Below are 27,596 nucleotides of genomic sequence, written 5' to 3' on the forward strand. Positions count from 1 at the left end.
CTGGCTCACTCAGATCTTGGGCAACTCACGTAACCTCTACCAGTTTTGTCATCTTTAAAATGGAGATAATATTATTTTCTCAGGAGTCTTGTGAGACTCAGTGTTTGTAAAATGCATTTAAATGACATGTGATATAGAAGTACAAAATAAAAAAGTTTCTGCACATTGACCTTTGGAAATTTCCATACATAAGAAAAATTCACTCTTTACTTTGCAACCAAAACCACAATCCTATTGGTTATGTAAACAGAGCTAGATCCTCAGCTGTGACTAAGATACATTTAACAGGCAGGGGAGTAGCAAGGGTGTCTTTATATCTACTTTATAACACCCTGACCCTGGGGCTGGTTAGTTCCAGCCCAGCCCTTCAGATAACTTAATTACATCCAGCTAACTAGTTCAATGGGCCTTTCTAGCAACTGGGGATTTCAGGACTGGCCTGGAAAGAAGGTGGCATACAGCCAATTCCCCATTCCATGGGAATCCTCACTCGGACAGACCCACCAAGTTTCTGGCGCCTATGCACCACTGGAGCACAAAGCTGGCAAAATAGGACCAAGGATCTATCCCACAATTTCCTCAGATTTCCAGGTGCCTTTAAGAAACACCCAAATAGATTCTTTTAAGAAATATCATCATTGCTGGTGTATATGACACCTTAATAGCTGCTCGTGCTGTGAATTAAAAAGAGAGTAATGAAATCATAATTATTATTTATTCAGCCCTTGGCACTTCATAGGGAAATAAAAGTGGCACATCCCTGACACAAGAAGTTTTTTAACTCAGTTACATTTAATAAAGCAAAGATGACAAGCATTGGATGGGATCATTGTGAGATGAAATGTTCATCTCCTCCTATCCTGGCATTTTTTCAGGCTGACTTTTAACTGCTCCCTTACATGTCTGTTACATTTCTACACCCCCCCACTCTCCCAATAAGCCCATCCACTACATCCAAACACCACACTCATGCACATCTATACACACTCAGAGCTTCCAAAGCCATTGGGAATCAAAGCTGTAATAAGTTTGATTAAAAAGTGACAAAGGAAGGATAGCAGGTATGTGACAGAAAGGAAAACACCAAAGCTTGTTCCAGGCTAAGAAATTGTCCAATTTAAGGAGGCTGGTTGAGAAATGCCAAAGGAAATATTTCAGGGCTGTTTTTAATTATGTTAAAGGTCTAGTGAAAATGTAAATGGATAACAAGAGGCCAAATGCTCTTCTCCTCTGAAAAGCTGTCAAGCATTACATTTGAGATTTATCATACGTTCTGGCTTTTAAGTAAGTTTTAGATTTTCTACACATATTAGGCTCTTGTGCACTTATACGATACTGTTATAAAAATACAACTGTAGTTGGGATAGTGCCTTTCTCACAAAGCAGAAAGATTTATAGGAAATCTCAGTAAACACATGGAGATGCTGTAACTCAAAACGCCCAGTGACACCCTTGCACAGTGTCCAACAATAGGATTCTTAATGAGTTCTATAAAGGTTACAGTAACTGGGAGACCCCAAAGGTCCCTGAGGCAAAGAAACGAAGAAAGGAGGATGAAAGGAATGAGATTCAATGCACACAAGGCTAGACTGTCCATTTATTTACAGCTCTGAGCACAGGGCAGCACATGGAAACAGCTGGGAATTAGTCCTTTCTTGTGCCCTCCCCCACTTCCCCACCCACTACTCCAGTGGGCTAGCACATTGGAGGAGGCAGAGCCAAAGCTCCATCTACTCTCCCAAGAGATGCCCCGGATAGGAAGTGTACCGGACACACAGCCGCTGCTTAAACCCTCGTCCTTGCAATGGAGACTCAGGGAGGTCACAGAGGGGAATGGATCTTACTTCCATTTATGTCCCTGAGCAGCCATGTGGACCATGCCACAATCTTGCCCATAGAGAGAGAGGTTCCTCACAACAGATGATGTTCTAGTAAAATGGATGTTTGAATAAGTGAGAACACCACCACAAACACCGTGAACCAGGCTACGACAGGGAGCTGTACCAGCAAGTAACCTCCTCTGCCAAAACCCCTAAATCCATGCCTGGAGGCAACATATACTTTTGTATAGGAGAGAAGTTCAAAATAATTCCTCATAGCCTTCCAGCCTGCAAACGTCACTTCTACAGAGAATTCACCTAAAAAGGCCACACCTTAAATATTTAAAAGCACACATTGTATGGCCTAGCATTTATGGCAGAACATTATTGACACCACAGCTACAGGAAACACTTTGATAAGTCAAGACCAAGCAGCGTAGCTTGGGTTGGGTTTTCATGGGCAGAGGCAGGTTTCAGTCTCCTCAGTGTCTGAGACTAACCTCACTCCTCCCCCCACCAGATGCCGTGTACACTAGTTTCATCATAAAATATTAATCTTCTCCATTAACAAGCTCTCTCATTTCAAACAGGACTTGCTCACTTGCTCCCTTTGGGTTTATTGAAAGCACCAGTGGATGACAAAGCGGAAAATAAAATAATTTGGATGCTGGAAAACAAAGATCTGATGGCAGTGGTTCCCTACCTTCTTACACTTCACGGCTGGTGAATGACAAAACAGTTTCCAAATTAAAATGAAAGAAAATAATTAACCTTTTTTAAGTGGATGCTAATTGGATTTTTGCCCAAATAAGAACTGATATGTGATCAATAAGAACTTTAAAGATTTGGGCCAATGTTAGTAAAAATCATTCAGCCCATCCCTGCATCTCTTTACAAGAAGATAGATGATGGGCCTGAGTCAGCTCTCAGTTATACTGGTGTCAATCATGTAAATCAGAAATAACTCTACTGAAATCAATGGAGCGATTGTGGTGCAAAACTGGAGTGAATGAGAGGCGAGTCAGGCCAGATTTATATTTATGTCCGCAGTGAAAACAGGACACTTACAGATATAATCATATATACATGAGGCCTACAGATACCAAGTTCTACAAACTTCATACTATATAGGAATCAGAAGTAACAGGCAAATCATGAACAGAGGGTCTCACACTGTAGACTATGGACTAATCGTGGCCCGTTGACCACTCACTAGCAGTCTGTGCAGAGCTAGCTGGTCCTATGATGCTGGCTCACCTCCTTGTTTCCAGCTGCTAAACTGCATTAAAAGACAGCTAATGATACCATAAGTACTATCCTAATATTACTTTTCAGCATAAGTGATTGCTGTCGTTGGCAGAGGAATGCTACATGAGCACAAATGGAAGAGAAGGCAGCAGGGCGAGGGGCTGGGAGGGGAGAGGGACTGTCCCCCAGACACTCTATTGGAGAGCTCCTGCACTAGAAAATATAGGCCTTGCCTGCCCTGGGGATTTGCTCTGATTCTGGTCATCAGTGCAAGCTGTGATCAGCACCATCAGAATTTACCTTTGTTTGAAACCGGAGTAAGCTGCACAAACGCAAACTGTGGCTTATCATGTCTACACTGGAGGTTGTGCACTAATACAGTTCAGTCACTCACTGGTGTATTTCAGGGCAAATCCCCAGCATAGACGAGGCCATCCTGTCTGGGACAATTCTGCATCATCAGAGAGAAGATTTGGATACATACTAGGTCCTTTCCATCTCTAACACCTATGAATCCAAGCAGTTTTCGAAATTGGTGCTTAAAGAATAAAACATCTTGTTTTAGAAGATAACTGGTTTGCTTTTTAAAATGATTTTTATTTATTTTGAAACAGACCCTTCCTTTATCAAATATTGCTTTTTTATCTATATATGCTTTTAAAATGGATACACTACAAGCAACTGTTGACTTAATACAATACCCAGGATCTGACCTAGGACTAGAGCTGGTAGAAAATTTTCCAACAGAACATTATTCTATTCTGTCAGAATGTGCCATTTCATCAAAATCAAAACTTGATGAGAGAATGTGTTGATTTACATGAATATTAATTTGGGGGGGGGGAAATCTTTTTAAAAGGGGTTAAATAAGGTCAAAACTAAACATATCAATTTTTTATTTTGAAGTAACTTTTCATTTCAAAGTTTTTTAGAAAGTCAGACTGAAGTATTTCTATTTTATTGAATCAGAATGTTCCAATCAACCCAAAACAAAAAACATTTTAAAATTTTGTTTTGCAGAAAATTTCAAGTTTCCAAATCAAAACAAACAAAACTCAAATGTCTTGACATTTTTCCATGGATGAAAAGTCCTGTTCCAGCACAGATATACCTAGGACATACCTTATGACAAAATATGGCCAACTATTTATATACTTTATGTCTTGGTGAAAATTGGTTATTTGGCTAAGAAAATTAAAGTTGTTTTTTCCAGAGCACCAGTTCCACCACCACTACTACAACCACCATTATACCAATGAGAGCAGGGAGCAAGCTGCCTAAAAGTAAGATTTCAAATTGCAAGTGTCCTGCTTGCTGACTATAGTATGACAACATATTAAATAGCCATCAGGATTATTCTTTGGATTCTGTGGCCTGTAATTCCAGGCTGCCAATGGCCTTCTTGTGTGATAAACTACTGGTAAAACTTTTGAACAATCTTTTTAAGTATTCATCCAGAGTAACAAGTCACACAACACTATTTATCTTGCAAAATGATTCACTTCCGCTCCGTTTTGGATTTAGTATCCCTGACCCATCAGCAAAACAGTGCTTGCTATAATTTCTATAAACTGCATACTTCCCATGCCACTCAGGCTGGAATGAATAAAAATCATTCTCTAGGAAATCTGAACATTTTTGTCAGCATATCAATTAACTGTAAACCCTATATTGATATCAACCCTTTGGAAAGCAGTTAATACTGAGGATTATTAGGTGAATTTCCAGATTTGGGGCAATAGGGGATGCTGTGTCAGAGAAGAAATAAGGCTTTTGGTCAAAGGGGAGGTGGGGATGGATCTGTAATGAATCCTCACGGCTACACCTCCTTCCTGTATGAAAACTACTCTTCCCTGATGTCCTCCCAATGAGCTCCATTTCACTCTACATCTAATTCCCAACACCTCCCTCAGGCTGGGAACATTCTAACATACCTGAAGTGCTCAGCTGTGCTTTAAAAAAAAGACATGTTCCTATTTTCATTTGTTTGTTTTTAAGCTAGTATGGCACATATACAGTCCTTGAGCAACAAGTAATGCAACATTGTTTAACGCTTTACTTGAATGCAACTTTTAGCTTTTGCCGGAATAGAAAGCAACAAAACACAACAGGGCGTAGGCTTCAGAATGCAGCTCAGAACAAAGATTAAGGCTGTAAATGCATCTAAAAATACAGTTACACACCCTGGAGAGTTTTACTGAAATATAAAACAGATATCTTATTTATACTGAAAACAGAATAGGCTATGGAGTGGAATAAATGCTGCACACCAAGAAGATAAAGTACCTTGACAGAGGGGTGTGGGACACATTCATAACACTAGCCTGCATTATGCCAAGTTATAGCTTGTTTTATGGAGTCCCTCCATTTCATGAGCATTCAGGGCTTCATTCAACGCTCACTGAAGTCAATGGAAAGACTCCCATCAATTTTTCAGTTGGCTTTGGATTGAGTCCTAAATTCACCCCATGACCTTGTCTATAATAAAAGGTGGGGGGTTAATTGTTAGCTATAGAAATCTCACTTAGCCTCTAGTGTAGACACAGTTTAACATGTTTAAAACCATGTTAGATGATTGTGAGGTTAAAACTGTGTTTAGATTAGGTATTAAATGGTGTTTCAAATGTCCACTAACATGATTTGTTTTAAATCCTTTTTCCTGGTTTAGACAAAGGCTATTCAAGTGTTCAATAAAATAAAAATATGTTTTGTTTTCATTTGTCTTTTATTGGTGCTTTTAAAGAAGCATATACTCAAATGAGAAATAAATCATATTAAGGTCTATTCCACCAATGGCAGAGAGGGTGTGGCCAACTGAGTCACATGGTCTCACATAATGAAGTTATGTCAGGGTTGAGTCTTTATAGGCAAAAGTTGGAGATCAACTGTCTAGAATATTCCACTTTGTGAATTCATGGATGTTATCATTTTTCTGCCTGAAATGGGAACTTGCATTTTAGATCCTGTATTGAATCATGTGTAATGTTTGATTCATATTTCCATGCCAAACACCTTCAATATTCTTGTTTGTACAATGCGCTTGTACTGTCATCTATTTTGGATAGAAAGCTGGCTAGATTGTCGGGCTCAACAGGTAGTGATCAATGGCTCCATGTCTAGTTGGCAGCCGGTTTCAAGCGGAGTGCCCCAAGGGTCGGTCCTGGGGCCGGTTTTGTTCAATATCTTCATTAATGATCTGGAGGATGGCATGGACTGCACTCTCAGCAAGTTTGCAGATGACACTAAACTGGGAGGAGTGGTAGATACGCTGGAGGGTAGGGATAGGATACAGAGGGACCTAGACAAATTAGAGGATTGGGCCAAAAGAAATCTGATGAGGTTCAACAAGGACAAGTGCAGAGTCCTGCACTTAGGACGGAAGAATCCCATTCACTGTTACAGACTAGGGACCGAATGGCTAGGAAGCAGTTCTGCAGAAAAGGACTTAGGGGTTACAGTGGACGAGAAGCTGGATATGAGTCAACAGTGTGCCTTTGTTGCCAAGAAGGCTAACGGCATTTTGGGTTGTATAAGTAGGGGCATTGCCAGCAGATCGAGGGACGTGATCATTCCCCTCTATTCGACATTGGTGAGGCCTCACCTAGAGTACTGTGTCCAGTTTTGGGCCCCACACTACAAGAAGGATGTGGAAAAATTGGAAAGAGTCCAGCCGAGGGCAACAAAAATGATTAGGGGGCTGGAGCACATGACTTATGAGGAGAGGCTGAGGGAACTGGGATTGTTTAGTCTGCAGAAGAGAAGAATGAGGGGGGATTTGATAGCTGCTTTCAACTACCTGAAAGGGGGTTCCAAAGAGGATAGAGCTGGGCTGTTCTCAGTGGTACCTGATGACAGAACAAGGAGTAATGGTCTCAAGTTGCAGAGGGGGAGGTTTAGGTTGGATATTAGGAAAAACTTTTTCACTAGGAGGGTGGTGAAGCACTGGAATGGGTTACCTAGGGAGGTGGTAGAATCTCCTTCCTTAGACGTTTTTAAGGTCAGGCTTGACAAAGCCCTGGCTGGGATGATTTAGTTGGGGATTGGTCCTGCTTTGAGCAGGGGGTTGGACTAGATGACCTTCTGAGGTCCCTTCCAACCCTGATATTCTATGATAGCATGCAGTTTGGAATAAAAGCATTCTATACTATCCAAATTAACTTTAAAAAAATATATAAAATAGTTAAGTGGTGCAGTCACTGTAGATGAGAAAGAAAAACAGAAATAAAAGGTTCCACATATAACCTACAAGTTTTACAAAATAACTTTTTAGATCACTAAAGAAAACAGGAGAATGGTTTTACTATTTTCTCCTATCTGTTATGAACTATTTTTCATAGCAGAAAGATCTATTCAATGAAACCCATAAAACATTTCATTTTAACAGACTTTTAAAATGCAAAAGGTTCATTTTTCTAATAGCAATGCCAACAGGGAGTTTCAGATCATTCTGTCATTCATGGATCATTAATGCACTTCTTGGGTTGTTTAGTCACTCAGCCTTTAGCCGCACAAAGCGCCCAAGGAATACGTTAATGGCCGTTAATGCATGCCCTGGAGTGGCCTCTTGATTAGCTAATGGGAAATAAGTCTTTAGAATTTCTGCAGCTCCACAAACATAGCTTAATAGAATAAAACTCTTTGTAACATTTGTTAAGTGTTTTGATACAACTTTAAAGCAAACATTCTTTTCTGTTCAAGGCTGGCTGCCTACTTCCCAAGATGAGAGAAGGCCCACTAGTTTCCCACCTATTTCCATGCAGAGGAAAGGAGGAGAAGAGAAGATGCTGATTGGCTGCTCCCAGCTATTGTGGAAGGTAAAGAACAACTCCATCATATGCCCATATGCTGTAAGAACCCCAGATGTGGTTCTCAGGCCCCAGTTCAGCAAAGCACTTAAGCACATGCTTAATTTAAGCATGTACTGGGACTTAACCAGGTGCTTAAGTGCTTTGCTGAACTGGGGCCTTGCAACATGCTCCTATTACAATATGCACATGCTGGCTTTTCAAAGGAGAGGAAAGCAGCCCTGGGATACCATCTCCAGTCTGCTAGTAGGAGAGGGCAGTCACAGAACTAGGTTGGCTCATCCTCATTTCCTATAGGATGAGTGAGGATGAGTTATGGGAGAACAACACCCCCTGGGTCTTTTCTTCACTCCTCAGCTGTGAGCACAGCTCCTTTTCTCTCATCTACTGGGTGCAGGCTCCTCTCCACCATAGGCATGCGCACGGGGTGTGCCGGGTGTGCCCAGGCACACCCTAATGCAGGGGTGGGCAAATGGCTCCACTCTCCCGGCGCAGCAAGTCGCCAGCCCCTCCCCCGGCTTCCCCCTCCCCTGGAGCCATGATCCAGGAATATTCAGGGCTGGGGGCCCTGCTCCACCAATATCTGGAGCTGGGTCTCTCCCCCAGCTCCCACCTGCCACCACTACCCCCTGCGGCTCTCCCCCCGCCTCCCTGCCACGTCCCTGCCTGGAAGAAAGCGGCGCGCACCTCTCCCATGCCTGCTTGTGCTGCCGGTGTAACACATTCCTATGTGGAGAGGCTCCCGGCAGCAACTGCTGTCTGCTGCCCCAGGGTCCTAGTGCCCCCCAACCCCTAATGGCAGGGCAGGCTGCCCTTACCCTGCCCTTCCGCCCTAGCCCTGAGCCTCTCCAACACCCCAAACCTCTCAACCCCAGCCAGAGCCCTCATCCCCCCGCACCCTAATCCTCTGCCCCAGCCCTGAGCCCCCCTGCATCATGAACCCCTCATCCCCCCACACCCTAATCCTCTGCCCCAGCCCTGAGCCCCCTCCTGCATCATGAACCCCTCGTCCCCCTGCACCCCAACCCTCTGCCCTAGCCCTGGGACCCCTCCCACACCCCAAACCCCTCATCCCCAGCCAGAGCTCTCATCCCCCCCACCCTAATCCTCTGCCCCAGCTCTGAGCCCCCTCCTGCATCATGAACCCCTCATCCTCAGCCCCACAGCCCTCACCCCTGCACCCCTCCTGCCCCCAAACTCCCTCCCAGAGCCTGCACCCCTTACCCCCTCCTACGCCCCACCCCCAGCCCAGAGCCTGCACCCAAACTCCGTCCCAGAGCCTGCACCCCTCACCCCCTCCTGCACACCCACCCCCTGCCCCAGGCCAGAGCCTGCACCCAGCACCCAAACTCTATCCCAGAGCCTGCACCCTGCACCCCTCCTGCACCCTAATCCCCAGCCCATGACCTGCACCCCAGACCTCCTCTCCCCCACCCAAACTCCCTCCCAGAGCCTTAGGCAGGTGGGGGGTGGAGTTGGGGAGGCGGGTTCTGGGCACCACCAAAATTTCTACAAACCTGCCACCCACAGGGCTGGGGCAGAGTGTCTGGCTCTGCGCGGAGCAAAACATGCTGCTAGGAGCCTCATGGTAAGGGGTCCGGGGCTTCGGGGGAGAGATTGGATAAAGGGTGGGGGTAGTCAGGGGACAGGGAGCAGGGTGGGTTGGATAGGGGGTGGGATCCCAGGGGGATGGTTAGGTGTCAGGGCAGTCAGGGGACGGGGAGCAAGAAGGGTCCTGGGGGGGCAGTTAGGGTGGGGGGGGTCTCTGGAGGGGGGGGTCAGGGGACAAGGAGCTGGGGGGGGTTGGATGAGTCAGGAGTTCAAGGGGGAGCCTGTCAGGAGGCAGGGGTGTGGAGAGGGGTTGGGGCAGGTAGGGAGCGGGGGGGTTGTATGGGTCGGGAGTTCTGGGGGTCCTGTCAGGGGGCGGGGAGCGGTTGGATAGGCGTGGAAGTCCCGGGGGCCTGTCTGGGGGTGGGGGTGTAGATAAGGGTCGGGACAGTCAGGGGACAGGTAGGGGCAGGGCCAGCTCCAGGCACCAGCTCAGCAAGCAGGTGCTTGGAGCGGCCAAGGGGAAGGAGCGGCACGTCGGGCTCTTTGGCGGCGGGTCCCTCGGTCCCTCTCGGAGGGAAGGACCTGCCGCCGAATTGCCGCTGAAGAAGAAAGCGGCGCAGTGGAGCTGCCACCGATCGCGATCGCGGCTTTTTTTTTTTTTCTGCCACTTGGGGCGGCAAAAACCCTGGAGCTGGCCGTGGGTAGGGGGTAGGGTCCTAGGAGGGCAGTCAGGGGACAAGGAGCAGGGAGGCTTAGATAGGGGGTGGGGTCCTGGGGGCAGTTAGGGGCAGGGGTCCCAGGAGGGGGTAGTCAGGGGACAAGGAGCAGGGGGGGTTGGGGGTTCTGAGGGGGTCAGTCAGGGGGGCGGGAAGTAGGAGGGAGTGGCTGGGGGCAGGGCAGGGGCAGGGCTAGGGCGGGGCTCCCTGGGTGCACACCCTAATGAAATGTGCTGCGCACGCCTATGCTCTCCACACCTCCCTCATCAGGGAAGCAGCATCAAAGAGTTGGGTCTTCTTCATATTGCCCCATAGTCCCAAGCCTTCTCTTCTGCTTCCTTTGCTCACTCCAAATAGGTGCGGGGGGAGGGTGCCACTGCCATTCTCATACTAAGTTATAGTTTCTGCATTCCAAGAGGTCTAGAATAGCAGCTTACTGGAGAATGACATTTTACCACAGGTGAAGTGAAGTTTACTTTAATGCCTTGTCTACATTACACAATAAACCACATTTAAAACAGATGTCAAAATGGCTTAGCTTACGAAGCAGGGTTCACTACCTTGGCTATTGTACAGTGCAAACGCTGTGAACAAAGGCACTCACGGGTCACATTCACTGGGGGATCCACGACAGAATTCCGCTGGCAATGCCCATGTTGGAGCTGGGTTACAGCGAGCACAGCTATGCCATCTTTGCATATAGGGCTGTAGGATGCCCACAGGATAACAAATAAGTATTTGCTTTTGTGCAATTCAGGGGAAGAAAATTCAGGGCTTGCGTCTCATTTATTCCATTCCTGCACTTGGGGAAGGGATGGGGATGGTGTGAGCAAAGGTGTTTTAAAGCTTTTAGCCACGTTTGCATTCCCTGTATTCGCCATATAAGCAAGAACAGCCTTGGGGCTGCTCTTTCTGACACTGTTTCCCATGGCCTCTGGGAAGCAGAGAATTACTGCAGTGTAGTACACTCCAGCCATACTACCGACCCATCTCTTGTGCCATGGATTGGGAGTGGGGCCAGTCTAGGAACCTTACATCATTTCTATAATAGCCAAGCAGGCCATTTGACCAGGAGCCATTTCTGACCACTTTACACAGACAGAATGGCATAAAGGAGACATCATATAACTGAGAATTGGATGCTACCTCGGTTTCTTTATCTCAAACCTTAGAAGTGTATATGCATGTTCCTCTGCATGTGTGTTATACGTATTTGTGGGTGTATACACACACACGTGTGTATGTGTGTGCACACACTAGTGTAACCTCCTTGTTTAGCCTCAGGGCTCCCAAAGTCTCATCTCTTGGAAAGTTCTCTGTTCACTCTTCTCATTTGTCAAATCCAACTCCCACCCAGCTTTCCCTCACAATTTATAGAAAGACTGACACACAAGAAAGTGTCCTCATTTTTTCTGCTTCACCCCAATATAAACACACTGGGTTAAATCCTTACCCCACTTAAACCAGTAGGAGATTTGCCATTTGGTTCAGTGGAGACAGGATTTCACCCACAGTAGGTATCCATATCAAAGCCGTTCCAACAGTCATTGCTAGTGAATGTTTAGTGGTTCCTGGATGCAGGATATTTTTGGTTAAATCACCTGCATGGGTAATTCAGAAATTGTCTGGATCCCAAGTAAGCATTTCCTCAAGACAGAAAAGAAAATAAAAACATCTATTTGTCTCTAGTTCCTACGATCAGGCAGGCTTCCTGCCACAGACTCATGAAAGGTAATTAAGAGGAGGAAACCGAATAATATTGTATTTATTATGTAAATGAAGGTGGAAATAAAAAGAGGAGAGAAGACAAGTGTCACTACCTCTGGTTCTTGTAGGGTCCCATGGTTCAAGCACACCATGTCTGGACAAGTGATGGGAGAACCACAGCCTTCTCGAATTGCCAGCTGCATATACTGCTTTAGGCACTAGAAAGGAGAAAAGAAAAAAAAAATGATGGAAAGTTGCAACCCACATGATAGTAACACGTAGATGTTAACACTGCACTACACAGGTGCCACCTCCGCTTCCTTAATTGGCTGTCCTAGAGCACTAGTATAGAGAAAACATAAATTATCATACGTGTGAATGCTAAGAACCATTACTTTGGGAAGAATGCAGCAAAGCACAATTAATTATGTATGACTTCATCCATCGCATATTGAGTTTACTCAAGTCAGCAAGTCAAGTCCTTCTGTGCTAATACATTTTCTCTATATTAAGCCTAGACTTGGAAAAGAACAGGCTATATTTCACTCTAATTAAAACAGGTTTGGTCTTCTATTTTCCTTTCATGTATTCTTAATTCAGTCTCTCACCTAGTGGCCACCATTATAGGGCCTCATTTACAAGCAGGAGAGTTGCTTTCTCAGCAATCTGCAATGAAGGCAGCTTATAGATTGGCTAGCAGAGCACGGATCTGGAAATAGTGAGGCTATCAACTTTCCTCTAAATAGATTATGTCATTTCCATAAATTGCCATCAACCACTGGCCTACTGAGCAAGTGTTCAAAGTCCGTTTCCAACAGAGAGGCCATCCTGCATGTGTCCACATCACTTCGCTGCACAAAAATAATTGTGTGGTATTTTTTCTTAGGATGAGGAAGAGCAGATCATGACTGTTTTGTTCCCATTATGACATATCCAATTTGGATTTTAAGGGCCCTATTCTCCAGTCCGTTACACTAGTTTTATGCCAGTGCAACTGCTCTGAAGTCAAAGAATTTAAACCAGTATGAAACTGGTGTAACAGAGTTTTCTAATTCCAAAATACACAGGAAGTAGCGAACCCAAAATGTGCTGTAAAAAAACATTGACCAATGTTCCAGGTAAAAGTGATGTAACAATGTATACTTCAAAATGATGCAATTTCAACTCTACCCTGCATGCCAGCAAAATGTACACTTGCCAAATCCTTGTAGTCACTTAAACAGTTTATTTTAAATGAAAATGAATAGATCTTCCACCAAATGGCATGGCATTTAAAATAACATCTGATTTCCAATGAGATGTTTAATTTTCTTTTTAATTTGTATTTAAAGGGAGAGCATCAGGTAATTTATTACCAGAATTTAGGGATTTAATTTTTTAAGAGTTTCAAAAGCCTAATTTTAATAGCAACGGGTCAAATTATAACCCCTGCAGGAGTCTAATAAGGTATAAGGAGCCCCTTTAAGTCCCTGCATGGATTACCTGCATTTCCAGAGCCTGAAGTTTAGGCTGCCACTGGACTGTTACTGCCCCGCCCATCAGGTGGGAGTCTTAGCTCTCCCCCTCCCCAATGCGCTGGTAAGCACAACTGAGCGGGCACAGAGGATGAAGTAATCTGTGCCACCAATAGGTTGCCCCCCGATCAAGGGGGAAGAAGGGACTAGATGTGACCCTGGGAGACACACTCTGGTTTCTGCCCTGCTCCCGGGTTTCAATCCAGCCCCATATGTTTATGACTTTTGTTTTAAATTTCAATCAACTTTTATTTGTTTAAATTTAAACAGTCCCCTGCATGAGAACTAGAAAGTGATACTAGTAGATATAAGAATAGAACTGTCTAGTCTATTTTCACACTCCAAGGTGAGCAAAGGACAAAAAGTAAATAAGCAATATAACAATTCTAACAATTTTAATAACTTAAAGTGTTATTAGTAACACGAGGAATTTAATTAGACTTAACCAGACACTGTCCCTTTATTCATTCAAATAATATAGTTAATGCTCCTTGCCAAAAGGCACCTAGAAACAACACCATAAAGAGTCAGTAATTGAAACATAAAGTGGGTTTAATGGCCTAGCTACAAAAGACACCTCCCATCTGCATAGAAAAGAAGATGGAAACAGAGGAAGTAACATAGTCATCATTGACCCCAACAGGAAACTCTCTACTTCAAAGTCTGCCCCCAAAAATCCACATGCAGTGAGGTGGAGGAAGGCTGCATAGCTCATGAGGATAGGACGGCCCAGCAATAGGTGCCAACTCCGTGGGTGCTCCAGCCCTGGAGCACCCACGGAAAAAAATTAGTGGGTGCTTAGCATCCACCTGCAGCCAGCTCCCCACCTCTCCCCCAACACCTCCGACCTGCCGATGGCCCCGCCGATCAACTCCTCCCCCTCCCAGCGCCTCCCACCTGCCGTGGATTAGCTGTTCCACAGCGTGCAGGAGGTGCTGGGGGGAAGGAGAGGAGCAGGGATGGGGCGTGCTCAGGGGAGGGGCCGGAACTGGGCAGGAAGAGGCAGGGCAGCGTAGGACATTGGGGGAAGAGGTGGAGTGGGGGTGGGGCTGAGCAAGCTGAGCAAGCTGGTGCTTGGAGCGGCAGATTGTTGGAGGCAGCATTCTGCCCAATCCTAGGGCGGCACGGCCGTTTTTTTTGGGGGGGGGGGGTTGTGTACAGAAACCCCCTGTAGGGGGCGGCGGTGCGGAGAACCAGAGCGCCCTGCAGGGCAGTCCTCTTCCTTCCCTCCCCACCGACCAGAGCGGAGCCCTCGCGGCAGGCGGCGGTGCAGCAGGAGGGGCCACGTGGCAGCGCCCCTGCTGTAGCCCTGGCCGCCCCCTTCTCTCTCTCTCTCTCTCTCTCTCGCCCGCTCCCTCCCCCTCCCCCCCCAGCCGGTCCCCCTGAATCCGCGTTCCGGCTGCGCCGCAGGGTTTTTTTTGTGTTTTTTTTGCTTTGCCGTTCTGGCTGCCCCGTTTTTTTGTTCGTTTGTTTGTTTGTTTTGCTTGGGGCGGTCAAAAAACCAGAGCCGGCCCTGGTGCCCATGGGCCCAGCACATGCTCCCTGCATCCTGCTCCCATTGTTCAGAGCTTTGGGGAGTGTAGATTTTCATCTTTCCCCTTTCAGGGTAGGAGTTGAACTCTCCTCAGTGTGTCTCTCAGTTAGTGTTGGAAAACAATCCTTTTCTTTGACTGTAACCCCGGCTCCTGTCCCTTCTGGGATGGGTGACTATGTTTAGTAATTTACCTTGACAGTAAGATACAGTAGACTCAGATTCTAGGGTCAGTTCAGGCCACCCCATAAAGGAGAGAGGACAAAGGCTGAGAAGTTACTGCAGGACTCATGGAAGCCCAACGGCTTTTTCTTAATTTAGACTGCTAGGGCCAGTTGACCTCAGCACTAACAATTATTTTCCTGTGGAAGAATGTGCATGCAGCTCTTATGTAGCTGGGCAACAGTTCTATACATGTATAGACTTTGTATTTCATTTCTGTACACAATATACCTTTAGGGATACACCTTCAAGGGACTAGATAGTTCAAAAGCTTGATAACATGATATGAAATCTTTCTCCTCTAGTTTGCTGGTTCAAATCCAGATTAGGTCAACCAAGGCTTAGTGTGTCTGTGTAGTTTCACAGACTGAGTTCAACAGGCTTTGGATCCAAAGCCAATAGCGGAGGATCTCAAAAGTACTTTACAAATAACAGCCCTGTGACATAACTTTTACAAACATTAAATCTTTTACAGATCACAGAACTGAGGCTGAGGGACCATGGGCCCGATCCAGTCAGTTGCTATGGGGAGTTGAAGGTGCTGAGTGCTACCCAGGTGGCACCCAGCACATTCCAGTACAAAGCCTTAAGTGACTTGCCTAGAGATCACACATCAGTCTGTCTGGGAACCAGGAATAGAACCTCACCTCTCCTCTTCCCAAAATTAGCAGTAAAGAAAATTTTTAAAATGTACTGTAACTTTTAGCACAGCAGAACTGCTTTAAGCTTTTATTATTATTTATTTAAAAACTCAACCGCTAATTTAGTTTAATTATAAAGTAGCTGAAAATGAAGCACTGATGCAAGCCATGACTGTGGTGAAGACAGGGCAAAGAGAATTATAAATTTATACAGTAAAATACGTATTTGCATTTGCAGCATCATACAAACATTTCCACACCCCAGAAACACATCAAAAGTTGACAAAAGCATTGAAAATTTGTACTTTTTGCTTAGACAAACACCACAATTATGAAAATCTATTGATACATATACATTAAACATACAATTTCCTGTGTATGGAAACTATGGCCAAGATTTTCAGAAGTGGACAGTGGACATCCAACCCCTTTTGAAAATTAGAACCCTTTAAGGCATCTTACAGAGAGAGAGAGAGAGAGAGAGAGAGCACACGTGTACAAGTAAATACAGTTCTTTAAAGATAGGATCATTGCAGAAACACAGGAAGCAGTGGTTAGACATGTGCACATGACAGGTAGTCAAGAGTTCTGGGTTGTATTCATGGCTCTGCCACTTTCTCCCTGTGTGTGACATTAGCAAGTCACAAAACATGTTTACCCTCTATTCTGAAAGTAACTTCCTAAGAATAGCATTGTTTCTCAGCAAGAGACAATTTAATGAAAAAATGTGAACTGCCAGACCTGCAAATTCACCCTGGTCAAGTTGTGTTCTTCCTGACTTGCATATTATCATCAGAAAATGGAATTTAGAGATGTATGTTCATGATACATGAGCTAGAATAAAATCTAGTTCCCTCTCCCATAATTTTGCAGTGGTGACAGAAGTAAGATACATTTTAAGAGGGGGATTATTGAAAGAGTTTGCTGCTAACCTAACTGCTCCCACTGAAGTCAGAGGCACTTCCATTAAGTTCAGTGGAAACAGAGTTAGGCCAATGCTTAGTGCTTTGGAAAAATCTTTCCCAAAAAAGAAGGGGACAAAATATTTTCTCATTAAAGCAAGCAGCTATGGCTCAAAAGACACACAAAGACCAAGCAAATCTGTTGAGCAAGATGTGCCATTTTTGCAGAACCACTCTTCTGCCCATAGGTGCATTTCAGCCTCTCATTCCCTCAGATTTTTTATCTATAAAATGGGGATAATAAATACTTACCTACCTCCCAGGATGTTGTGAGGCTTAATTAGTTAAAGTTTATAAGAGTGCTTTGATTAAACATATTGTTTTATGTACATATATACAGAGAGAGAGAGAGAGAGAGAGAGAGAGAGAGAGAGAGAGATTATATTATGGTATATATGTCTAATATAAACACTCCACTATATTCTATTATATATATACATAAATATAAGGAGAGAGAGGGAGCATATAGATACATAGGAGATACATACTCATTATATACACATACAGCTCAAGTGGAGACAATATGACATTTATTTTAAGAAACGAAGAAACTGTTAAGAGATGCACTGGAAAGATCTGTCCTATAACCTGGACTAACAACATACAAAATTTCATTTGCAGTAAAACATTTCATGCAAACTTCAGCCTAGAGGGCGTTGTTATGATAACATTCTCAGTCTACCTCTGGAAATAGGTGCTTATACAGTAACTATGAATAAGTACAGCACTTCCCATAGGAACTGTTCTAGCTTCATGATTAAACAAAATATTTCCAGAGATAAAGGTTTTTAGTGTGGGCTTTAGTCTATATAGGGCATTAGCACAGTTGCACATTTTTACCTCTAGATTTTTAAATTAGTTCAGGCAATGTATTTAAATCTCATGTTGCTAGGCAATGACATGACAAGGGCACTTGTACGCCCCTCACTACAAATCCATATTTCTATTCAAGGCCACTTTCAAATAATCTTCTCCTTGCCACAGACAAAAGACTGGGCCCAGTCATTACTGCATATTGCTTTTTCAAGTACATCAAGCACATTCAATGTGTTTTATTAACTTTCTCTACTCCAATTTGTACAAAGCTTTCCAGCTCACTAATTGTAACCTTTATCGCTTTTGATAGAAAACAGGAAAGGAAACCACAAACCTGACGTGACAAATTTTAATATCTAGTTTTGGATTAAGGAAAATAAAGGAGACAGTCAGTTAAAGGATGAGGGTGGGAAGGAAATCAGTACAGCCTTTTCAATATCATGTCCTATAGGCAGTACTGTTGACCCCTGTGTCTAGTTAACATTGGGTAGTGAGTTTGGACTATGTAATTTTACAAAATTTCACTGCAATTATTATATCATTTAAAAGATTGTGATTGGGATCACGGTATGATCAGTGCTTAACATTACAGTAAGGTAGTGGAAATGCAAAAAAAATTAGGAGAACTCACTGAACATGCTCTGCCAGAACAATTTAGACCGAAAATGATTTTTCAATTAAACTTACATTTTCATGAAAAAAATATCAATTTTTCATCAAAAACCCACAAAACTGACATTTTTCATTTTAAACTAAAATGTTTCAATGTTTATATGCCAAAAACTGTATTATTATTTTAGTTTTTAGTCTTTTGATTAAAACCAAAAAAAGTCAAAGAAAGTTTTCAACAAAACAAAAAAAAAAAGGGGGGGGGGGGGAGTAACTTCCCAACCAGCTCCACAAGTTACAATTTATTTACTATTTGTATTGTGGTAGCATGCAGTGGCTTTAATCAGGGAGCAAGGCTCCATTGTACTCACTATCTATTTTTATCATGTAGGATATAATGCTTATTTCTTTAATTCTTTCCATTCATAAAGAACCCAGTTGTTCAATGCATACCCATGTGCAATGCAATTGACGTCAATGGGTCTACTCATATGAGCTCTATGAATATTCACTACAGTGAGTAAGGATTTGCAGCCTGGCACCAGATGTGCCTGGTCAGTGCCAGTGCATATACACTTACATTCAAAAGTACTTGCAGTGTGTGGAATAATAGGTATATTTATCTAAGGTTTTATAATGTGCTTGTCATCATGTTATTCAAGTGCCTGGTATATATATGGTCAGCTATTATAAAATACACAATTTAAAGTATTTGTCAAGATAGATTTAACAACTGTGGTTAAAAAATCAGCACCATTTCATTTTCCACCTCTGTAGCTTAACATTTAAGGGCCTGATGCAATGCTCATTCAAGTTGCTGGTAACATTTCCATTGACACCAGTGGACAATGGATGAGGCCCTATAAGAGACTCTTACAGAGTAAGACACATGCAAAAAGAGTGAAAAATCCTTTTATAGTTTGATGAGCACATTGTGGTCTTGTGGTCAGAAAAATCAGTGGCTGTGTACATTTTTTTGGTGACCATCTGGCCACAAATGGCACACCAATGTTGAAAGCAATTGAGTGTCAACAGGCAAGTGTGACCACAGGGCAGTATATGCTGCTTTCTAGCTCATCATTCCGTAACAAGTATTTCGTTTAGTGGCTCTTTCTTACACACAACATGATAAATGCAGTTATTGGGATTTGTTCCTTCATTGGATCTGCTTATAGTAACCACCATTCTTACATGCAATTTTAAATTGATTTGTTTATGCTATCAAAGTCTGGAGAGCCATACTGTAAAAATACATATTGGCTTCTGGTACCCCAAATGTGGTGGGATCGCTATCATTAAGCACCAGAGAGTGAATATACCTGAGGTCATGAACAAAGTGACATGTCATATTAGAGCTGGTCCCAGTGTTTTCTGGACTAAGAACTGAGTCCAGACACCTATGTTCTATTAGGCCTGGCTCCTCTACTGATTTACTGCTGGGTATTGGGCAATTTACTTATGTCTCTGTCTCAGTTTCACCATCTATAAAATGGATAATACCTACTTCAAAGGGATGTTATGCGAAGTTCTTTGAACATATAAAGTGCTTTGAACATGTGCTAAGTATTATTTTATATATGCCAATTTTATCACGTTTTTTATGTACTAGTTCAGAGGCATTTCAAGCTTGGAAAGAAACCCAAATGCCACAACATGACAGTTGCTGGTTAGACATGGAAAACAATCTGAGGTGAGCTTTATTTAAAATCATTGGGGCATTGTGGCACAGGGACTGAATGTTTGATCTGCCTATACCTAAAGAGAGGAGTATAAGAAAGTGGTGCGTGGGGAGAAGGAATGAATCTTTGCTTGAAATTAGCAAGAGGAAAGAGGATGGCCTTTAATATTTGGATTTTTTTTATCTAATTTGCATCTTACACTGGTTTTACATCATGTAAACTCCATTAACTTTAATGGAATTATTCCAGATTTACACTGGTGCAAGAGGAAATCAGACCCTTAACTACTGCTATGAACTGAAAACTATTATCTCACTGGGGCACAGGTGTGTGGATTTTGGAGATGGGCCATTATTTTCTTGTGTGAAAGAGAAACAATGTGTGGAAAAGAGAGTGTGACTCAGGGTCAACACTGGTCCAGGTAGAAATCTTCCCTCGCCCTGTGTTGTCTCTTTCCTCCTCTTCATTTTCCACCTCCACCTTTTGGTTGTCTCTCGCCTGTTTTTAAGTTGTCTCTCTCCCACTCTGCTCTCTCTCTCTCTCTCTCACACACACACACACACACACACACACAGCTGTCTTTTCACATCCGTTTCCTCCATTGTGCTGCTCAGTGCTGCCCGGGATGCACTAGCTACAGCAGAAAATTCTCCTCTCTCAAACACCTGCAGATCAAGCAACAGATGCACAGAGTGTTTCATAAATCAAGATGTCTCCATGTCTGTGGGCTGAGTCCTGGGAAAATGACTAGCCCCTTTGACTCTGCAGTAACTCGCACACGCTCAGTGGCGCACAGCAGCAGTATAGTGGAGGAAACTGAGATCGGGGAAAGACAACAGGATAGAATGGCTTCAGGGCCCATCTCAAGCTGGGCTCTCACGACACCCTTTGAAATGAAACCCAAAGTAGAAGATTCTTCTCACCATAGTTCAAAAAAGATGAGAGGTTAAATGTACTCTCACTTGCATGGTCATTGTCTATTAAAGTCCCCCAGACCTTAGAAGGGGAAATCTTATTCTCCTTTACACAGAACTATTGTACCAGTGTGTGTGTGATGACACATGGATTGTTATAGTAGCAGTTGTTTCTCTCATTTTCCATTTTAGTTAATTCACACACTTCTCAAAAACATAAGATCACATGAACGATGAGTCATACCATTGCTGCATAAACATGTGCCAACACCCAGAAGCTAGGATGTGAAATTATCTTTTGTTTTTGCAAGATTGGTCTGTTATTGTGCATATTAGACAGCTCAAAACCTTGTTCTGGTAAGTAGCATACAACTTGAAATTAATAGCTGGTTGGTGACTTTAGCAGGCATGTCATTTGCAGTTAAACTCACTTATATAATACCGAAGATCAGAGTATTTGGAAAAAAAGTTGAAGAGGGGATTGGAGCAGGATTTGGCATTGATATTGTGACATTCTTATTAGCAGGAGTGCAAGTACAGTGGTACCTACCAGTATGCATTACCGGCAAGAGATTTTTAGTGGGTACAGGGTACTGGAAAGACTCGGGGCTAGTCCCCCCCCCACCCCCCATCCTCTGTAGCGGGGGTGGGACTGCAATCTGCTCCTTAAAGGAGCAGAACGCTGCTAGGGAGGGCATTCATTCTTTAAATGGTTTTAACAGCACAATACATATGCTAACAAACTTAAACAAAGGCTTTGTTTAAGTTTGTTAGCATATGTATTGTGCTGTTATGTTGGTCAGGAGTCCTCAAGAGGGAAGAGGTGGGGGGGCGGAAGGTGTTTAAACCATGTTTTTTATTCGGTTTCTCCCCATTGGTCTGAATTATCCATGACATCCATACTGCATCACATCAAGTCCAAATCATTAGAGGAATGCCTCTGCTTGCACTGACCAGAGGATGTTTGGATTCTGATGTCAGCCCTGTTCTGCAGCCTTACAAGAATCAGGTATTGTCCTCAGTGTACACAGAATTCTTCTTTGCACCCAACCTAGTCTAACATGCATTTTGTTAACTGGAGCAGCAAAACAAAGAAAACAAGTGCCTCATTTTCCATCTTTGTGGGTGAGAGAACTATAAGTGAAGATTATAATGCTGGACACTGATGGCCTTAAACCAGCTGCCTCAGGAATCTGCCAAGAACTTTGCTGAAAATATGTTCCTCATCTTAGCAGCGGAACTAAGACTTATCACACATCTGCCCACCTTTATTCAAATGAAGCTCCTTCTAATAGGACAGCTCAGGCATTGTCAGTTTCATCCAGAACAATTTACAAACTTGGAACCTAATCCTGCAAACCCATAATCATTTGATCAATCCCATTGAAGACAATGGGACTATTTGCATGACTATGGACCACTTTTGTGGACTGGTAAGAGTTTCAGGAGTCTCTTCCTATAAAGGAAGTTGAATCCCCCATTGAAATGCACTGTTTGGGTACAATACCATAAAGCAGTTTAGGATACAGTTCTACTTAAAATTTGTCTTTTAATAAGTCATACATATGCTGAAATGGCTCCTCACCCAACTCCCATATTCCATATAAACAGACTGAATACTACATATGTGGGGGGAAGTGAGAAGTTAAGCATGTTGATATTTGTATATACAAAGGGGGGAGTCGGAGGGGACAGGGAGAGCGTGGGGACCCTGGGCTGAAGGCGGGGTGGGGAGGAGTCACATGGAGCGTCACATGGGGAGGTCACGTGCTCCCCCCCTTGTGTCCCTCCCATGAGTGCAATACCGGCAAGAAATGATTTCTACTTGCACCACTGCTTATTAGATCCCCCACAAAGCCTGCATCCTCCCCAACAGTAATTGCTTTCAGCTGTCATCATTTCCACCAGTGCAACATGGACCTTACCAGATAGCAGAGAAAAAACCCATCTCCAAGACCACTACTAGGCTACAAACTCTTCCATAATTTTCTGTAAGGCTTCGGCTGTTTCCAGATAGCCAAACTTGGTACACACGGTGCTCTTTATAAAATATACCTCTTGAAAGGGTTAATAGAGAGAAAAGCTATATTGGGTAATTTTAGTCATTGTTCAAAGGCAGCCTGGCTTCAAACCCTTTTAATAAAATAGTCTTTGTCACCCACTCCTCCAACTGGCTCACTAAAATGTTTAGAATTCTAATACAATTCCAAAATAGGTTTTATGTGTAGCATTGTAGGATGACTTTGTTGGTACTTGGCTACTAGCAGCTTTTCTACATCTAAAAGAGAAAACTCCATTTTGAAATCTGGTATCTCATATCCCTGCAGGACTAGACACAGGAGTTTTATAGCCCTGGGAAGGGGCAATCCCACATTCCCAACTGGACATGGAAATCATTTCTAGTCCTTGAAACATCTGACATTGGAATTTGCAGTAACATTTTGAGATACAGCAATGGTCATTTTTAGAAGTTTCTATAGTTCCTTATGAGCCCAGTGCAGTTGGACTTTTGGTAATTAAAAACCACATTCACAGATTCTATTTCAGTCCATTGAATACTGTCCATTATAAAACATGCTGATCTTATTTACCCTGACATAAATGTAGACTAGCTCAGTTGAAATTACTAGAGTTATTCTGGATTCATACAACAAAACAGAGATCAGAATCTGGTTTATGCGGTGAAATGATATAGTAGTACAGATCTTTATTTTAGTAAAGTGTTTCTTTCGTAATTACCCATAATTAGTTATTCTTCTGAACAGATTTGTATCTTTGATTTTAAATCAATAAAGACATTTGTTAAAAAAATATCGTCCAATGGTCTCTACGCATGCTCTACAGTTTATACATGTATAAAAGGTCTTGTTTAGCCTATTGGCAAAGAAGCCAGTAGAATACTGAGGTCTAATTTTGGGTGGGCCACTGTATGACCTTTATCAAGTCACTTAATCTTGTACCTCTTAACCACTTAACCTTATGTTCTTATACCTCAATCAGCCTTACTGACAAATTAGATTTTTAAAACAACAACACTTAATTGACAAAAAATGCTACCTGGGACCTCCACATATGACTGCACCTGAAGAGTTTGAGGCCTATTTTCTTTACACCATCTATAAAATATTTATGGGGAAGAAGCATTTAAAAAAAGAGAACTCTATGGTGGTATTAATATTTTTCTTCAGGAAAAATAAAGATGCTGATTGAATATGCATTGTTTACTTGCTCAGCTAACCATAAAAAGAGAAGGTGGCCTACTGTAATTTATGATTCCACCAATATGCATTTTATTGGCTATGAGTGTATCTTTGTTAGAATTCCAAGCTGATGAAAGCCTCATTAATGTCAACATTCTTTTAAGAAAGACTGGACAAAGCAGTAGCAAGAATACTCCAGGACACTATCCTGTATTGGCATGGATGGGCTTAAATGACATCATTGCCTGACTCCTGACATAACAATATAATAGGTCCCTTGTACCTCCACAGTCTATTACTCTATTTCTTGGCTAAGGTGCTGCCTCTGCTTACCGCTGTACAGAAGATGCAGCTGCATTCTTGAAGAGCAGTCATCTTATCAAGAGAATGTTCACAGAGACATAGCTTGCAAGTGACTAGAGGTTCCAGAGACAATCCCCCAGCTTCTGACATGTCAGCTGTCATGGTATGATGGCCGATCTTACCAGCAGAGTCCATCCGTTCATTAATATCTTACTCTGGTCCAGTCAACCTGCAGAAAGAAAACAGCTGAAACTCCCCAAAAGCAATGCCAGTAGCAAAAAAGTTTACATAATAATCCAATGTAAAGCTATCTAAGAGGTTTGGTTAAGTGAGCTTCCTCTAACCTACCTGTAGTTCCTAATTCATTTTAGAGTTGTGTATTGTATATCTGGATGAAAACCCTTGTCGGTTGAACTGCTAGATGTTGATCAAAAACCTTCTTCTGTGCTTGTTTTCTGACTGGGGCATTTAAAAAATACTGCACAATACTGGGGATAATTTCATTTGACTATTCTGTTTCATGATCCTCACGTTAACTTAAATGGAGCATTTCAAATTCTGAAATGTGAAATGGTGGAAAGTAAATATACCGATTTTATTCAGAGCTTCTTACCATTTCCTAAACAGAAAAAATGGGGTGCAGCGATGAAAGCGCAGGACAGAGAGTCAGACGGTCTGGAATCTATTCAGAGTTCTGAACTGATTTGTTATACAACCCTGGGTGCAGGACTATCCACAGTACACATTAGAGAGTGTTCCCAGCACTAGATGCCTGATTCTCTGTTGGCCTGCAATGTATGTAGTCATTTTCACCAGAGAAAAGCAGTGGTAAAACTTTGGCAAATCAGAATGACAGCATTATGCACTCACTTTACACAGGTGTAAATCACTATGGTAATGGAGAATCAGGTCCAGTATTCATGTGTGCATGTGTGAATGAGAAAAAAATATATTTTTCTCCAGAAAAATGGAACTGAGCCCATTCAAAACCTTTTTGCAGATATAAAAAGTCTAGGTTATTTTATAAATTATTTTTAATTTCTAGACTCCTCTATACTTCCTGGTTGTGTCTGGCAGTGACGTCCTGAAATACCATAAAAAGAGTCTTTCTTGTTAGATTTGGGGCCCAATTTTGCAGACCCAAGCAAGGGGCTAAGGTTCATGCATCCAGACTTCTGGGTGCTTATCCAAAGCAAAGCTCTCCTTTAAAGGTTCACTAAGTCCAATCCTCATTCCATTATCCTTAGCTCAGTCTCTTTATGCTACCATGCCATCCATAACAATATAGCTCAGTGGTTTGAGCATTAGCCTGCCAGGGCCGGCTCTGGCTTTTTGGCCGCCCCAAGCAAAAAAAAAAAAAAAAAAAAAACCCGGGGCGGCCAGAACGGCAAAGCAAAAAAAAAAAAAAAAAAACTGTGGCGCGGCCGGAGCCAGGGTGCAGGGGGACTCCCTGCGCTGCGGACGTGCCCCGGCTAGCGGGGGGGGGGAAGGAAACGGGGGGGGGAGAGATAGAGAAGGGGGGCGGCCAGGGCTTCAGCGGGGCGCTACCACGCGGACCCGACCGGTGCGCCACCTGCCGGGAGGCTCCGCACCGCTCCGGTCGTCTGGGAGGGAAGGACGCGGACTGCCCTGCCAGGCTTGCTGCAGGGCACTCCCGACCTCCGTGCCGCCGCCCCCTACAGGGCGGCCAGAGCAGCACAACAAACAAACAAAACAAAAACAAAAACAAAAAAAGCGGCCGTGCCGCCCTAGGATTGGGCAGAATGCCGCCTCGAACAATCTGCCGCCCCAAGCACCAGCTTGCTCGGCTGGTGCCTGGAGCCGGCCCTGTAGCCTGCTAAACCCAGGGTTGCGAGATCAGTCCTTGAGGGGGCCATTTAGGGATCTGGGGCACAAAAAACAAACAAACAAAAAAAACCTGTCAAGGACAGTACTTGGTCTTGCTAGTAAAGGCAGGGGACTGGACTTGATGACCTTTCAAGGTCCCTTCCAGTTCTATGAGATAGGTATATCTCCATATATAAACAATGAGTTCCTCATAACGGTAGAGCTAGAACTATAGCCATTGCCGGAAGCCTTTGGAACAAAACACCTCTCTGAGTCAGAATCTATAATACGCCGTTCTGTAATTGCTGTGTCAGTGAGTCACTGGAACTGTGATAGTGGATCAAGAACTACCTACCTGTTACTTAGTTCTACATTTTAGATCTTAACCCAATATATAAAGAATTACAACATATGTTTACACAGATACACAGACACTTCTACTGCAGCTGTATCTTCACAGTATTACACTCTTACCATACGCTATGAAGCACAATGTTATTCACTTCAGTACCATGCAGAATTTCCAATTTTTTTGGTACCTATAGTGAAATATGTGGCTGGAAATAGGAACTAGAAGGGGAAAAGAAGAGGGGGAATATTTTAGGTTTGGGATTGCAAGACAGAAATGGTTGTTCATCTTTTCCAGGGTCAGATTTCCAACTAGCTCTAAGGGGGCTGTGACGCTGGATTTGCACTGCGTATGAATGAAATAGAAAAGAGGTTAATGAGACTCAATGTGGGTCATGGAGTTAACAGATTATTTATTAATTTTAAAGATGGTCAAAATTTGGCAAAGTGACAGACAAGTAGCACTAGCAACTGTAAACACACCAGTCCTGATTCTCCTCTATGTCTGAGCTGGGCTCAGATGTAGTAGAGAATTGCAGCCCCAGGGAGCTGGTTGTGGCTCCCTGGTTCCCAGCTGCCTCGCCCAGGTGGGCACTCAAGTAGAATGGGAGCTACTCTGCCATTTGCAGATAAGGCTTGGTAGACCTTGGCTCTACTACTGCCCCCTCCTACTCCACCCCAGGCCTCTCCTTACACCAGGGGTAGAGCAGCAGCTGAGGCAGAGATTCCCAATACATGGGGGAATTCTCCTGTGTGGATTTCCGGCCAATGACGCAAAGTGAACTTGGAGGTGGACTAGAGAATCTGGCTCATAAGGAGGTCAAATCCAGCTTACCTTACCTAGCACATAGTCCCACTGCAGTGGGACTCCACAAGTGAGTAAAGGAAGCAGGATTTCATCCAGTGTCCACCTCCACACTGTGCAAGCTTTCCTCAGACAGCCCTGACGATACACTTCAATCCTGACCTACAACATTCCTGCTATGCAACATTTAGGCCTCCTCAGAGCAGTCAATCCATAAACAATCTTCTAATTGGCACAGAGGTAAACTGGAAACACTGAAAGTTTTGTAGGCTTATTTTATTATTTTAGTTAACAATAACAGAAGCCCATCAAAGTGCCTTTACAAAAGATTAAAATTCACATTATAATCAATAAGTAGACTGCCCCCAAGTCTACTAA

General features: G+C 43.4%; 1 protein-coding gene across 1 annotated transcript in view; it reads right to left on the minus strand.

Moving 5' to 3' along the window:
- RNF144B (ring finger protein 144B) overlaps window positions 1-24,433 on the minus strand; it is a 39,140-nt gene extending 14,707 nt beyond the window's left edge. Inside the window, exons 1-2 of the mRNA XM_065399684.1 lie at window positions 24,269-24,433; window positions 11,961-12,065 (exon numbers count right to left, since the gene is read on the minus strand). Of these exons, the coding sequence (XP_065255756.1) occupies window positions 11,961-12,065; window positions 24,269-24,433 (270 nt within the window). The remainder of the gene's footprint in view (window positions 1-11,960; window positions 12,066-24,268) is intronic.
- Between the last annotated feature and the right edge of the window lie 3,163 nt (window positions 24,434-27,596).

Source organism: Emys orbicularis, chromosome 2 (genome assembly GCF_028017835.1).
Source record: "Emys orbicularis isolate rEmyOrb1 chromosome 2, rEmyOrb1.hap1, whole genome shotgun sequence".
Lineage (NCBI taxonomy): Eukaryota > Metazoa > Chordata > Testudines > Emydidae > Emys > Emys orbicularis.